Genomic DNA, 15,192 nt, shown 5'->3' with positions numbered 1-15,192 from the left:
ACTCGCCACCCTCTGCTCCCCGGCCCACCTGGCCCACCGACAATGAGCCTGCGCGTGAAGGCTGCGGGGCCCCAGAGCGGCCAGCAGACGCCCTCCGTCCTGAAACGAGCGCAGGGCCTGGGGCTGTGCGCCTGCACAGAAGTCCTGCTTCCTGAGGACGTTTTCAAGAGGTCGCCCTTTTATGGTGACATCGCTCCACTCACCTGATGCTCCATGACAGGTTGGTCACGGAGAATGGCTGCCAGCTGCTGACCCTGCCAGAGCAGCCCCCAGAGCGCCAGGGAGCCCGGGGCCAGGCCATCCACGCCGCAGGAGGGGCTCGTGGCTCTGCCTTTGCGGCCAACAGAGCCACCAAATGTCTACCCAACTAGACGGCCTCTAACGAGCGCCCCGAGTTGTTCCCTGGACCCTGAGAGTCCAGATGTGGAGGCCACCCGGCAGCCCAGGGCTGCTGTGCCCCGCACTTGGCATTAAGGCTAAACGGTTCTGGTGTCACCACGGAAGGAAGCCTCTCCCGACCCCGCCCAGGCCCCAAGCGGGCGACCTGGGAGAGAAGGCACGGAATACGACTGAGGGAGGGAGGGCGCTGTGGGCCGACTCCCCCCTGACTGAACCTGAGCAGGAGGCCGAGAAGGGCCGTGACCCCAGAGGAGGGACCCAAGCCCGGGCGGAAACCCGGGCCGGCGGTCAGCACATCGAGTGGGCCGGCCCTGCCGCAGCGCCACGGGACTGCCCAGCTGGGACGGTGGGACACTTGCGCCGACGTCCCACGGGAAAGAGGGGGAAGGAGACCGAAACCAAGAAGCTTCTCTCCCGGCCGTGGCAGCTCCACGAAGCGTGGGTGCGGTGCTGGTGAAAGGCTAAGACCCTGCACCGCGGGCCCGGCCAGGCGGCTGGTGCTGGGCCAGGACCCTGCGGGCGGGACAGCGTCTGGGGAGGTGGTGGGCTCACTCTTGGGCCCCGAGGCCTTCCAGGAAGCGCTGATCAGGCCCAGGAGTGGGGCTCCCCCGGGGGCCCTGCCCAGCACCCGGCAGGAGCGGGGTCGGGGGGTGGTGGCGGGAGGCCCGTGGATTCTAGCGCACCTCCTGCCCTGCCCGCCCCGCCGCCAACCGGGGCCTCTCAGTTGTTCTCTATCTGCTCAATGTCCAGCTCGCCGTCCAGGGAGCAGGGGCTATTGTGGATGGCCCCGCGGTCCCGCCAGGCCGTGCCCAGCTCCCCACGCCCACCGCAGCCCTCGCCGAGGGCGCAGCCACCCGCCTCCTCGCAGCACGGCTCCTCCTGGCAGGCGGGGTGGTCGTCCAGGGACGGGGGCAGAGGCTCGGGGATCGGGGTCCCGGCGGGGGTCCTGCCCCCCGTGCCGGAGGCCGAGAGCAAGGCGGTCCAGGACCTGGTGCTGCTGATGTGGAGGGCGAAGGGGCTGTGAGGGCCGCAGTCCTCCGTCCCTGCGCTCAGGCAGCTGAGGCTGCTGAAGGTCTGACAGTTCTGTGGGGGAGACAGACATACACGTCACTCAGGGTCACGTTCCTGGAACCCAAGGTCCGCACGCCCCAGCCAGCCAGGCCCAGGCCCCTAGGCTATCTGCTGGTGGGCCCGCCGGGCAGCGGAAGACCACCCAAGTCCTGGCCTCCTCCCCGACCTGGGCAAGGACAAGGATAACGTATGAAGAAATACCCGTGGCCGGTGAACACCACGTTAATAAAGAAAATGCGAGGTGCAGCTATTCATCTGCAAATTGGCAAAGAGGACCAGCTTGCTAACCCCCAGTTCTGGGGGCACTGTGGTGGTGAGGGGAGCAGGGGCGTGCCCAGAGCCCTTCACACACAACCTTTCTGAAAACGGATCTGAAGCCTTCATCAGGCAATTTCACTTCTAGAATTTTTATCTGAAGAAAACAACCCGGACGCATGCAGAAATTCAGTGACATGAACGTTCCTCGTCATGCTGTTAAATTGAAAAGAAGAAAGTGACCCAGATTCCCTGCGATAAGGGTTCCATAAAGCATGTCTTTTCAGACAAGGGAAGCCTCTTTAGCCATTAGAAGAACACGGCAGGAGTGGATTTACTGACGCAAACGGAAACACCGCCAGGCCGCACGGCTGCACAAAGGGGGCACGGTGCCCATGCCACCCTCTCGCCATGATAGGAGGGGACATGGGCCAGGAGGGTTGGGTTGACGTCCACGTGGTGCACGTCACTGCCACCCGGGGGGCCGGTTTCCACATGAGCCCTGGTCTCCTGTGCCCTCAACAGGCACTCGGGTGACGGATGCTGCAGCCCTGCTGGGGAAGGGGCCGGGCTCACAGCTGGGGGCCGCGGAGAGACCCCGCAGCCTCCCTAGGCCTCGGCTGCCTCATCTGTAAGAGGCGAGTGATGGTCCCCGCCTGTCCCACGGGGCCCTTTGAGGTCCCCGTGAGAGAATGTGGCTGCCCAGGGCTCTGCTCCCGCAGGCTCTGCCTCTGCAAGGGGCCAGCCTGGAGGAGGCAGCCTAGGGCCGGCCCGTGGCGGGCAGAGCTTGAACATGGCCCAAGGGTGCTTGGGGCCACGCCCGGCACTGCGCGCCGACGGGTTGAGCTACACGCCTGCTCTCCCGGCGGAGCACGGAGTCAGGACGGGGAGCTGTGCAGACGAGGGTGCCCACGGCCCAGCCCCACTGGTCCCCAGCTGGACCAGCAGCAATGCTGTGCCTTCTCGGGACGAGACAGGAGAGATGTGTGTCGAAGGCAGCAGGAGGGAGTCTGGGCTTCGGCTTCCTCCCTGTACACGCTGGGGACTTGGAGACACGGGGAGCACCTCACGTCTGCCAATGCCAAGGTCACAGGCCTGTCCCGAGGGTCCCGGTCCTTTCACAGGCGGCAGTGTCTGTATGTCACTTTGAAATAAAGGTGACCACCGGCTGTCACAGCGGGCAAGCTGCTGCAACAGGCTTGGCAGATGGAAAGGGAAAGGCGCTCTCTCTGGAGGAAAGTGGCCGGGCCTGCCGTGCGCGCGCGCTCACCGTCCCCACCGGCGCCACGGCGGAAACCGCTCTGATGGGTTTGCTCGTCTTGGAATCCTTTGATTAACTGAGAAAGGGAGGCTGGGGTACTGGCGGGGTGGGGGGCTCTGGGATGGAGGAAAGAAGGGCTGGGCCACCAATCAGACCTGAGACGCTGGCCCAGGTCGTGGTGGGAGCCAGACTGGGGACCCTCACGGTGCCCCTCCTGGGCCACGTGGGGCTCGCTGAGGCCCCAGGCCATGTCCCCTCCGCTGCCACAGCAGAGGGCCGGAGGCAGGTCCTCGTGCAAAACGGCCGCCAAGATCCTCCGTGTCCTCAGGTCAGAACACAAACCTACTGCTGTGTGTGGGCAGAGGCCCCAGATGCCTGCGCCGGGAGGGTCCCTGGGGCCCCTTCTGCCTCCCAGCCACTCTCCTGACTGGCCTAGACCTGAGCCAGGACGAAAGGAGAACTGGGTAGAGAGACAAGAAAGAGGGAGGATGGCTCAGCCCGGGCCTATAGAAGCAGCGGTGTGTAAGGAATTTCCGCGAATGGCAGTGTGACCCCTGTTACAAATAATAGCGCCCAGCGTAAACCCGACGTGCTGTGAATGGGTCACAGGTGATGCCGAGACCCTGATGCCCTCAGCCCTACGAACGTGTGTTAACTAAGGTGCAGGCGGCTGCCTGACTTCATGGCGCACGTGACAGCCTGTGTCTGGGCACTAATCATGTTAAACAGCAGCCACGCCAGCAGCAGGGTGCTGGGGGCCCCAGTTTGTGGGAAGCTTTCAGAGATGCGGCTTTTGCCTCAAGTGTGCCCTGGCGAGGCCTGAGGTCAGAGAGGCTGTTACAGTCCTGGGTTCCGCCACACGCAGGCTTGATGGCTTCAGACAAGACCTTCCAACCTCTGGGCCTTGGCCCACCTGACAAATAAGGGCTGGGCCAAGGGCACCTGGGAGACCCCCGTTCCGAATGTCTGGAATAACTGGGTCCTTTTTGCTTTGCAGCAGGGCAAGAAGCTGCAAGGTTTGGTTGGTGAATGTTGTCACAAGCAAACCCCAGGATGCCACTGAACCCCACCCTCTGACAGTCCTCAAAGGCACCTACTCCTTGGCTACAAAGCCAGTGTCACATTGAAAACGTTGTTGACTCAAAACTCAGCTGTTTCAGCCACAGTGAAAACCTGCTGAATGTCCCAGCCGGTGGCACGCCCCACCTGCCGGGGAGGAATGTGACCTGCACAAAGGGGCAGTGTGTGTGTCCTGCCCAGGCTCCATCCCAGGAGGGCCCATCCTGTGTTGGCATCCAGGGCGCGGCCCTGGGGGCAGGGTCCCACCCAGCTTCTCCTGGTGGCTCGCACTCCCCAAAGCCCAGCTCCCATGCAAGAATGCTGCACAGGCCTGTTGGAGGCCTGGAGGCCTGTGTGCCCTCAGAAATGTCTGGGGAAAGCTGCAAAGCTTTGAACAAGTTCAAAGCACCATGTGAACACATCTTTCCAGGGTGAAATGGCTGCTTTGGGACAGACAGTGCCCCCTATGCCAAACTCTGTTCTCTTGAGACCCGGCCTTGGCCCAGGGATGGGCCGCCTACTTGGGCATGGGCCTGCCCAGGTAACAAAGCTCAGAGAGAACCATCCACGTGGCCTCAGGCTAGTGGCTGGAGACACTGCTCGGCACCCCAGTCCTAGAGTCTGGAGCGACTTTGGAATGGAGCCCCTGAAAGTCAAGTTGCTTCGTCAGAACTGCCAGGCCTCAGGTACAAGCAGCAGGGTCTCAGCCCACCCACCCAGCCTCCCCAAGTCAGGGGCAACGGCCCCTTCTCTGCACAGCCCTTCTGTGCAGATATCTGCTCCTGTCCCCTCCTTCTGGGTGGCAGGCCCCTGGCCAGGCCCTGGGGACTGAGACAAAGTCTTCTTCTGGGCTCAGCCCCGCTGGAACTCTGTGTAGCCCTCATTGCAGACAGAAGCCCCCCAGACCTGGGTAGTGAGAGCACCCCGAGGGCCAGGCCCGGCTCCCATCCACGCCCGCCGTCCACACCCAGCCCCAAGCGCCCACACTGTGAAGAGGCTGAGGAGGACGCAGCCCCTCGCCAGCTGAGGGCACCTCTGCCTTGAGCTGCAATCTGAAAACCAGATCCCCCCTCGGGAACCTCACATTAACTTAACGGACTCGGCCCCGTCCTTGTGTGCACGCCGGCCACCACCCACCCTGCCGAGCCTTGGGCCATGAGCTCCGTCCCCTCCCCAAGTGCCAGCCTGGGGCAGGCAGCCCGGGGCCAAGGGCGAGGCAGACTGTGGGGTGCTGTAGCCGAGAGCAGGCAGTGGCAGCCCCCTTTCTCCTGGCCGTCTTGCCCTCAGGAGGACAGGCTGTTTTCCTCACCCCCGTCTCCCTGGGCCCCATCCTGCCCTTGAACCGGGAAGGCCTCGGGAGCGGGGTGCACGTGGCCCAGGGGAGGGGCGCGGGATGCAGGGTCTGGGGTCGGAGGAACTCGCCCAAGACTGACCCCTCCACTGACAAGAGTCACCTCACTTGGGAAGTGAACAGTCGTCACTGGCCTGACTGCCTCCCTGGGCCACTGCAAGGGTCCCACGAGAAAATGGGTGCGAAGCGGGGCTGCTGGGGCCCCACCCACGGAAGCCCGTTCCCCAGCGCCTGGCACAGCTCCCCTGCCCCTACCTCCCGGGACAACCCACAGCCAGTCACTGGCCGATACGGGTTCTGGAGCTGACCCGGGCCTGGGGGGTCAAATCCCAGGTGCTCCTCACACTGCTGGGCCCCCCTGGGTTAGGCTGAGGGCTCCTTCCCTGGCCTGTCTGCTTCCCTCACTTCCTACAGGTTTCTCCCAAGGGCCTCCTGATCTCTGGGACCAGATTCCCGGCTGAAGCTCTGCTTCCAAGGAACCGACGTAAGACGGGAGGTGAAAGCACTCTGTATCAACTGCTCATCGGTACTGCTGTTCCTTCCAGAACAGGAAAGCCAGGTGCTGCTCAGAGGCTGACCGCCAGATCCCGTCAGGAGTCCACCTGTCAGGACCAGCCTGCCTTGCACTTACTGGGGATCAGTGGTTGCCGGGGGGCCTCTCCTCGCTCAGCCCGGGGCCTCGTCGTCGTGCCCACGTGAAACTTCTTCTCAGCATCGTGCTGGGACAGAACACGTCTCCCCAAGGCACACGTGTGCTTCCCCTTCTCAGACAACAAGTGTGACAGAGTCCCCCAGCTTCCCTCTTCCGGCACCATCCTTCGAGGCTGGCTCAGTTGCTTCTCCTCTTTCTAATGCTATCTCCCTCTTTGTAATCCAATTCATGGATCTCTCTGTGTTATTGATTTTTAGGGAACCACCTCAAATCCCTCTAGAAAGAGGGGCACAAACAAGCCCAACCAGCCAGGCAGAACGAACAGACCGGGTCCTCGCCTGGCCCAGGCTTCTGGAGCCTTGCAGCCACTCTGCTGCAAGCTGCTGGGCTAGGGCCCTGGCTAAGCGGAGGCATTTCCTCCCCCACGCAGACGCTCATGAGAGCAGAATTCTCCAAGTATCAAGAAAACATCAGGCCATGAGAGTGGCTAGCGGCCTGGAAATTTTCTAAGTCTCACTTGTGCTGGAAGCTGGCACAGAGACAACCAGGGCGGTGAGGCATGCGGTTTCCTGGGGTGGCAGTTTTGTTTTGTTTTTTAAACTATCTCAGGAAAGAGAAAAAGGCACCGGCTTATTTGGGGCCTTTCTTTAATCCATCTTTGGTAAATCGGAGTTTCCCATGAAGGCTGGACTGTCTCTCATAGGAAGCCCCAGAGCCCAAGGGGTCAGGTGGTGGGCTGCCCCGGCTCGGAGCTGCGGGTCTGGTGTCGGGTGTCAGGCAGGTGCTGGAGGTGGCCCCTCGCCCCAGGCATCCTATCACCGTGCTCAGGCCCCAGCCCAGCTCCACTTCCTGCTCACTCGGGTCTGTGTCGGGCCCAGCCCGTTTCTGTGACATGCTTATTACCCTTTGGACCCCGCAAGAGGCAGCCCTTTTGAGCCTGGACTGCTTCCCTACCTCAGGAAGAAGGCAACGCCGGCCACACAACCCAGGCAGGGAAGCTGGGTCGCCGAGGCCTGAAAGCAGAAAATGGAGTTGCCTGAAGGGAGGAGCCTCTGGGGCCCAGGGAGCACCTCGGACTTGGCACTGGACACTTGAGGTTCTTCCCAGATCACAGGTTCTAGAATCAAACAGCCAGGGGAGGGCAGGACGTATCTGAGGGGTGGAAGGATGGCCCTGGCAGTTACTAGGAAGTCCCTGCCTTCCTGGGCCCTTTTCCTCAGCTCACTGCTGCAGAGGCCACAACTGTTTCCTGAGCACCCGTCACCTGGCAGGCGGCTCCTCATCCACTAGACCCCTGCAGGGGCGTCATCCCCTGCAGAAGCAAGCCCGAGCCCAGGTGTCCCCTGCTGGTCCCCTGCGGGCCCGACCCCGCACCCCAGCACCCGGCTCGGGGACCGGCTCACGGAAGGTGCTAGTGTAGCCCGGTGGGGTGGGAAGGAAGGACCCGCTGGGTTGGCCCCGGGGGCTCGACTTGTGTGTCCGCACAGCCCTAAGGTCCCGGGACGCTGTGGGCACGTCCTCTGAATGGTGGCCAGCCCCGTGGTCTGGAGCCCCTCTCTGCCCAGGCCACGCTGTGGCAAACGCTGTTTCTGCACCAGGCCCCGGGTGGCAGATGGCCCACCTGGACACAGAAGGTGCGCGGAAGCCAATGAATGGCAAGGGGCCTCCCGGCAAGCTCACAATTAGAAAACAAACATTTTCTTTCTGCGGTGTGCATTCTGGCCAGCACACACTCAGGACAGGACTTGTAAAAACACCTCGCTCTCAGCTTGGCGTGGAGGGAATTCTCTGCCTGACAAAAGTCGAGGGACCTTTCCAAAGTACACAGGGCGCTGGCAGGGGGACCAAGGCTAACGCACTGCCGGGACGCATGGGGACCCTGGGGGCGGCTTCTGCACCAGGACTGGGGGCACTGAAGGTGGGTCCAAGGCCCCAGAGGGGACGGCGGGCCCTGGGTTTTGTTCAGCTGGCTGGAGCTGGGTGCTCCAAGGGCCATGGCAAGGCACAGGGAGACAGGACTGCAGAGTATTGGGACCCTCTCAGCCCAGCCCTCCATTCTCTGTTCGGATATTGGCTTCCAGAGAAAGGGGATGCTTTCTGGAAAAACGGGCAAATCGCCAATCAGTCTAACAGGCTTATCTGCAGATAGGCAGACGGAGGCCAAGAGAAGGGAAGAGACTTGCCCCAAATCCCACAGCTGGTTGATGTGCAATCATTCCTCTTGACTTCCGGGTCGAGCTCAGGAGAACATTCGATCCTCAGGCAGGAGGGCGGCCTAGAAGAGGCTGGACAAGCCTGGGCTGGAACCCTGGCCCTCTGGGGGCCCCGGGAAGTCCTGAAACTTCTCAGCCTCAGTTTCTCATTTGTACAATGAGGCTAATATGAGCCCCAAACGAAGCCACAGAATTGTTTGGAGGGTTAACTGCGTTGAGACCATGTAGGAGGCCAAGGAGGCGCCTGGCAAACCTGAGCTCCCTCCCCCCTGCGCCCACCCTGCCGTGCTCAGGTGAAGGTGGGGGGCCCGTGGCTCTCCGTGGACAGCACTGCACAGCCAAGGGGTCAGGGGCTCGGCTTTGGGAACAGAATCTATACTCTAGATGCTCAAACCCACTGTCCTTTTTAACCAAAACCTGCTTTCAAAGGAGCCAGAGACATGCCAGCAACACGAAAGGTGAAATCTCTAGGAATAAAAATATAAGAGACAGAGAAAAGAGATAGGAAGAAAACCTTCTAGAACACAAATGTGGGCTTGAACAAATAGACATCCTGTCTGTGGACAGGAAGACTCAACCTCAGAAAGGTGCGAATTCTCCCCAAGTTAATTCAGAAGTCTAACTCAATCCCAATCTACAACATCTACAGCAGCCCCTCCCCCCATCTCAAGACAAGCTGATTCTCAAGTTTTCATTGGAAACGTAAACAGGTGAGAACAATCAGGAAGCCTCTGCGAAGAACAATTAGGAGAGACTAGTCTTACCAGATGCTAAAACACACTACAAAGCCTCCAAATTAGGAGTATGCTACTACATGAGGACACACAGAGACTAATGAAATAGAAGAGAATGTTCTGAGTAGCCCCAGGTTAGCATATGATAAAGGTGGAATCTCAAAGCAGAGAGAAAAAGATGGAATTTTCAATAGCTGGTAGGGAGACCAGTGGGTAGACATACCAAAAAAGAAGAAAAGGGCTTTCCTGGTGGCGCAGTGGTTGAGAGTCCGCCTGCCGATGCAGGGGACACGGGTTCGTGCCCCGGTCCAGGAAGATCCCACATGCCGCAGAGCAACTGGGCCCGTGCACCACAACTACTGAGCTTGAGCTCTAGAGCCCGTGAGCCACAACTACTGAGCCCGTGTGCCACAACTACTGAGGCCCGTACGCCTAGAGCCCATGCTCCGCAACAAGAGAAGCCACCGGAGTGAGAAGCACGCGTACTGCAAAGAAGGGTAGCCCCCGCTCGCCGCAACTAAAGAAAGCCCACGCGCAGCAACAAAGACCCAAGGCCACCAAAAATATAAAATAAATTTTAAAAAAGAAAGACAGGAATGGAGTTACTGACACATGCTACAACATGGATGAACCTTGAAAACATTATGCTGCTCAGTGAAAGAAGCCAGTCAATGAGAGACCACATTACTGTATGACTCCATTTATATGAAATACCCAGAACATGCAGATCCAGAGAGACAGAAAGTAGATTAGTGGCTGCCTGAGGCTGGGAGGCTAAGGGTGAACCGTGACTGGCAGTGGGCATGAGGGTTTTTGAGGGGATGATGAACATATTCCAAAATGGACTGTGGTGATGACTGCACAATTCTGTGAACATACTAAAAACCACTAAAAGTGTTCGCTTTAAATGGGTGAATCGCATAGCGTGTGAATATAAAGCTGTTGAAGAATGCCAAAAGCAAAGTCAAAACACAAAGAACAAATTAGAAATAAACATTTGCAACTCACAGCAAGGCAAAAACTAATCTCTCTCATATAGAATCGAGAAAAAGAGCGACACCTCAATTTTTTTTAAGGGCAAATGAATACAGCAGTCGCAGAGGCCTATACAGCAGAGGACATACGAATGACCTTTAACTACAAGGTGCTCAACTGATCAGAAGAATGCTAACTAAAATGACACGGAGAAACCATCTTTCACCTACCCGGTTGGCAAAATCCACATCTGACCAGAATCTGTCGAGGCGGCGGTGGGGAAACGGACCACCTGAGGCACCCGTCGGTGGTGTGGGGCCCCCTCAGGGTCACCTGGGCAATATCCTCCCAGACGACAAGTGCGTACAACCTGCAACCTGCCACCCTAGTGGCAGGATGTGCCCACAGAGGGTACACCTGCAAGTCTGAAAGGACCCACAGGCAACACAGCTCACAGCTGAGAAGCCTGCCCCCGGCTTGGGAGTCCACAGCCAGGGTCTGGGAATGAAAGTGGGCACGTCCACACAACAGACCCTCCTCGTGCTGGAAAAAGGCGGCAGCGGCTCGGCTCTGACACAGAAATACTTCCAGGGTCTATTATTTAAGGCAGCGAGGTTCAGAAAACTAGATGTTAGCATGCTATCTTTCATATATGAAAGGAGAATAAAACAAGAACCTTCTTATTTGCTTGTATTTTTATAAAGGCTTTCTAGAAGGATCACAGGAAACAAATAAGGAGTTAACCTGAGGCCACGGGGGATGGGAGGGATGGGAGCAAGACTTTCCCTGTATACTGTTTTAATTTTTGAACATGTGAATGTACTATCAAAAAATATGCGTGTGTGTTTATTTTAAAAGGAAAGGACACTCTAAGTTAGGAATGAAGAAGATGATGACTCACAGGCCAAACAATCTTACTGAAATGGTCCCTCAGATTTTCAAAAAAAGAAGTCCCCCTCCCACACCATCTCCATATTAAAACCATTGTAATGTTTCTCCACCAAAGTTCTTTTTGACTTTCCTTTTCTCCTATTGGCAGGAGCAAGGCTTATGCATCACACAGAAAATGGCACTTTGCAAAACTGCAGACAAAAAAAAAAAACAAACCCTCCACGGGGTTCTTGCACTTAATAATCACCAAATTAAATCTGAGTTTCACACGAGCACAAGACGTGAAAACATCAAGAAGGGCCAACCCTTGAACAGCAAACAGGCCACACATGTGCCAAACATCTGCCTGTGGGCAGTCGGCCGTTCGGGCCTTTTCCCGGGGCTGGTAGGCGGGCTCATAAACACAGGCAGGGGGAAATCCCTGGGAAACATCTCGCTGTTCTAGAGGTTTGCAGGGCGCCCTGCCTGCCTGGTGGAGGCTGGCCTGGGGTCCTCGCTCCATGGGAGAACACTGCCGGGCCCTGTGGGTGACCCAAGGTGGGGCCGGGGCTGCTTTGCGCCCAAAACCCCAGCTTTCCCCAAACAAGGCCCGTCTCTTGGACTGCGCCCACCTTGCCCAAATGGGCCGGCGCCCGCCATTCAGAGCAGCTGCCCGGCCCTGCCCCAAGGCAGGGCAAGGTGGCTGCTTGTTTGTCAGAAACAGTGTGGGGGAACGGCCCCCGCGTGTCTGCGAGAGGCTCGGTGTCGAGGACGGGCGTGTGGGCCAGGTGTCTGCAGTTGTGGTGCGTGTGGACACAGAGTCCCCACTTCCACCTGTCAGCATATTTCCACACCTGGTGAACACACGAAAAGCAGAGAGTAAGCTCAAAGTGTCAGATTCAGCTGGATTTCCTCTCTATTTGGTGCGGGGGGGAGGGGAGGATCTCTTCTTCCCTCCTTAATGATAAAATATAAATCAAAAAGAAAGGCAGGCAAACCCTGTGGAAACACGACTGATTTACCTGCTCCAACAGGCCTCAGCACGGAAAACACCTAAAGCCCACAGTCCCCAGGCCCCTCACAGACTGACCCTCTCCGTGGACAAAGCGCTCCCCTCCCGCTGGAAAGGACCACCAGGCGCCCTGGCCCCACTCCCACCCTCTCTGGTTTGGTTCCACCCCTTCCAAGCTCTGCACCTCCAGGCCCCCGGCCCCTGACTTCAGAGAGGACAGTGTCCGAGCAGGGCCCAGAGGCCACCTGCATAGCCGGGATCCAACCCACACCACTGGCTCCTGCGTCCACAGTGACATCAACGGCACTGGAGGAGTGGGCTTCACAGCAACGGCCACTTGGCACTGACTCCCAGCTAACCGGCCCCGGCCAGCGGGCCAGAGAGGAGAAAGACATGCACGACGTCCCCATGTCTGCTGTCTGGAACCTCGGCCGTCTCCCAAGGCCAAATACTGGAAAATCCAAGTACAACTTGCCACAATCAGGCTGAACTCCGGGCAAACCCAAGGCCAAGAGAGCCTACACCAACCATCTTAGGATAACCCCAGCACCCCTCAACTCCTGGGAGCCAGGACCCTGGCCGGTCCCAGACAGCACGCGTGCTTGGAGCCTGAGGACGTAGCCAGACTGGGAGGGCAGGCTCAGGGAACAGGGATGGGCTGGAGGCCCCAAGCGAGGGGGCCTGTCCCCACCGACTGGACCACCCACAGGGCACCCTGGTCTGTCCAGGTCCCCTGAGAGGGATATGGCAGGGCCACTACACAACGTCTGGCTGCCCTTCCACGGCATCAAGGGGGGCTCCCCTGCCCATCCACAGGGGTTCCTCATTGGCTACAAAGCTGGCCACATCACAAGCCCCGAGCCCCACTCCCTTGCTCTGTGACTTGGTCCAAGGTCAGGGTCCAAGGGCGACGGCCCCCCCCCCAGGGAGGCACTGGGCCCACGTGGGAGAGCGAGCCCCGCTGGGACATCAGACGCAGGGTCTGGGTGCAGCTCCAGGGCCTCAGGCAAACCCTGCTCCCCTCGCGGCTTCCATCTGTCCTCTGTCCTGAGACAGGGTGGTCCCCAAGGACCTCGCGGCAGCCTCAAGCAGAAGGTGGGAGACGACAGGCAAGCCCCAAGGGCAGTGTGGTATCCAGGACACCGCTGAGGGGTGTGGTCACCTGGCTCCAGGCTCCAGCCTGTCATGTACTGTCTGTGTCCTAGGGAAGTTCTGGGTCCACGTACACAAGGGAGTTGCTGCTCCTGCATGAGCCTGGCTGTCCCTGCCCGGCCTTGCCTGCGCCCTCCCTGCCCACTCAGGCTCCCTGGACGTGCTAAGCTCTCCTGGGGGTGCCCCACCTCAGCCAGGATCACCACCCCCTCGATAAGTCTCTCTCCCCTCACAGCCCAGCTAAAACACCCTTCCCGCCCCTACAAAGCCCTCTTGGAGCCTCCCTGCCCCACAGGCTGGCCGGCAGGGTTCTGGAGGGCTCGGCCGGGTGCTGGCCGCACCTCTGATGCCTGGAGGAACGGGGTCGGGTGCCCGAATGGAGAGTTGACAATGGTAACCCATTTGGGGTGGAATCCTGCGTCTGCCTCTATGTGTTCCCGCGGCCTCCTTGTGCAACCCGAGTTTCTCTTTCCCCATCTGTAAAATGGAGAAATAAAACTGCCCTTGCGGGGCTGTAACGGGGCTGAAATGAGATCATAACAGGGCCCGGCTCAGCGGGATCTCCACACCACATTACGGTGTCCAGCTGCACCAAGACGGAGGAGGAGGGCTGGCCCTGCCCCGAGGAGCTCAGGCGGAAGCCACGGAGGGAGAGCCCTTCACCCACAGCTGTCCCAACCGGAAGTGACCCGTGAGAGCAGAAATCCCAGGCGTGCTGGGAAAAAGAGAGGCCGCGCTGGCCTGTCCTGGACACCAGAGTCCTGCGGGGGCGAGGAGGGGCGGCTGGGCTCCTCCAGCGTGTCCCAGCGTGCCTGGGCAGGGCAGGTGGCCACGGACGTGCCCGCTGGCAGCAGGTGTGGCAGGACATTCCTGGGCACATTCCACCTCTGTGGGCTCAGCTGTCCCTCCTGCAGAGCCAGGGCTGAGTGGCAGGGACACCGTGTGGGGCTCTGGTGCTCCCGAGCCCCGGAGGCCCTATTAGAGGACCGCCTCTCCTGAGGCTCGATCTCACCTGCAGGCACCCCGGACACTCAGTTACAGGACAGGGTGGGGGGCTCACCCCGGACTCTTGCCCACCAGGCACTTTTCCTGGGATGGCCTGTCCTCTCACCCGTCTAAGTCACATGTCTCCAGCCAAATCCATCACTGCAGCAGGGCAGGGGCCTAGCAGAGGCCCAGGATCCCTGGATGGAGTCCCAGCTCTGTCCAGAGCCCCAGGGGTGACCTGAGGTGTCATCCCCCTTGGAGCCCGGTTCCTCCAAGCTGCAGTGACAGACGACAGGGGACAATCATGGGAGCCAGGGAGGTTGCACAGACCTGGGAGCTCGCGCGGTGCTTGCGAAATTATCTGGATGCTTCTGGCCAATAGCCCAAGACTCCTCAGTCTCTGCTGCCCAGGGAAACTCTGTCAGGGAACCCCTAGTGCAGGGGCTCTTGGGCTGAGGGGTAGGGAGAGCAGGCCCAGCATTCTCCACCAGGCCCAGGCCAAGCCCACCCCAGCAGGAGATCCAGATTCCAGGCCAGGAGCAGGCAGCCAGGAGACTTTTAAAAATATATATTTATTTATTTGTCTTTACCTGGTCTTAGTTACGGCATGTGGGCTCTTAGTTGCGGCACGCTGGATCTAGTTCCCAGACCAGGGATCGAACCCAGGCCCCCTGCATTGGGAGCGTGGAGTCTTAGTCACTGGACCACCAGGGAAGTCCCTGGGAGACATTTTCACAAAGCGCACTGGAGATGCCAAAGAGGCCGTGCAGGGCACGTCCTGAGCGGCACAGGTGTGGCCTGGAGCATCACGCCCTACGCCACCAGACAGACACAGGAGCGGAGTGTGTGCTGCTCTGAGTGAGTCTGGATAAGCCGTTTCCACTTAGAGGCGTGATGGAATCACGATGCCTACCTCGTGGAAGACCCAGCTCAGGGCCTCAGCGTGCTGACAGAATGCACTTCCCACTTGGAGGCCTGACCGCAGGCTCCGGAAGGGCTGGCCAGGGTGGGTCCCTGTTTCTTTGACTTTCCCAGGGACACACCTCAACATAACTGAATTTCCCAACAGGCTTATTTTTTTCCTTTTCTATTTTTTCCCTTTTGTTCGTTACTGTTTAAGTGCTTGACAGGACATGCAAATGCAGCACTGGCATCTCGAGGCATCTAGAAGCCCTCGCAGTCACTTGCCAAGTGAATACAC

General features: G+C 59.3%; 1 protein-coding gene across 1 annotated transcript in view; it reads right to left on the bottom strand.

The window, feature by feature from the left end:
• Positions 1 to 1,116: 1,116 nt before the first annotated feature.
• FAM53B (family with sequence similarity 53 member B) overlaps positions 1,117 to 15,192 on the bottom strand; it is a 72,766-nt gene continuing 58,690 nt past the window's right edge. Inside the window, exon 4 of the mRNA XM_060098437.1 lies at positions 1,117 to 1,482. Coding sequence (XP_059954420.1) covers positions 1,120 to 1,482 — 363 coding nt within the window. The 3' untranslated portion in view covers positions 1,117 to 1,119. The remainder of the gene's footprint in view (positions 1,483 to 15,192) is intronic.

This window comes from Mesoplodon densirostris, chromosome 1 (genome assembly GCF_025265405.1).
Source record: "Mesoplodon densirostris isolate mMesDen1 chromosome 1, mMesDen1 primary haplotype, whole genome shotgun sequence".
NCBI lineage: Eukaryota > Metazoa > Chordata > Mammalia > Artiodactyla > Ziphiidae > Mesoplodon > Mesoplodon densirostris.
This window is presented reverse-complemented; position numbering and strand designations above follow the sequence as displayed.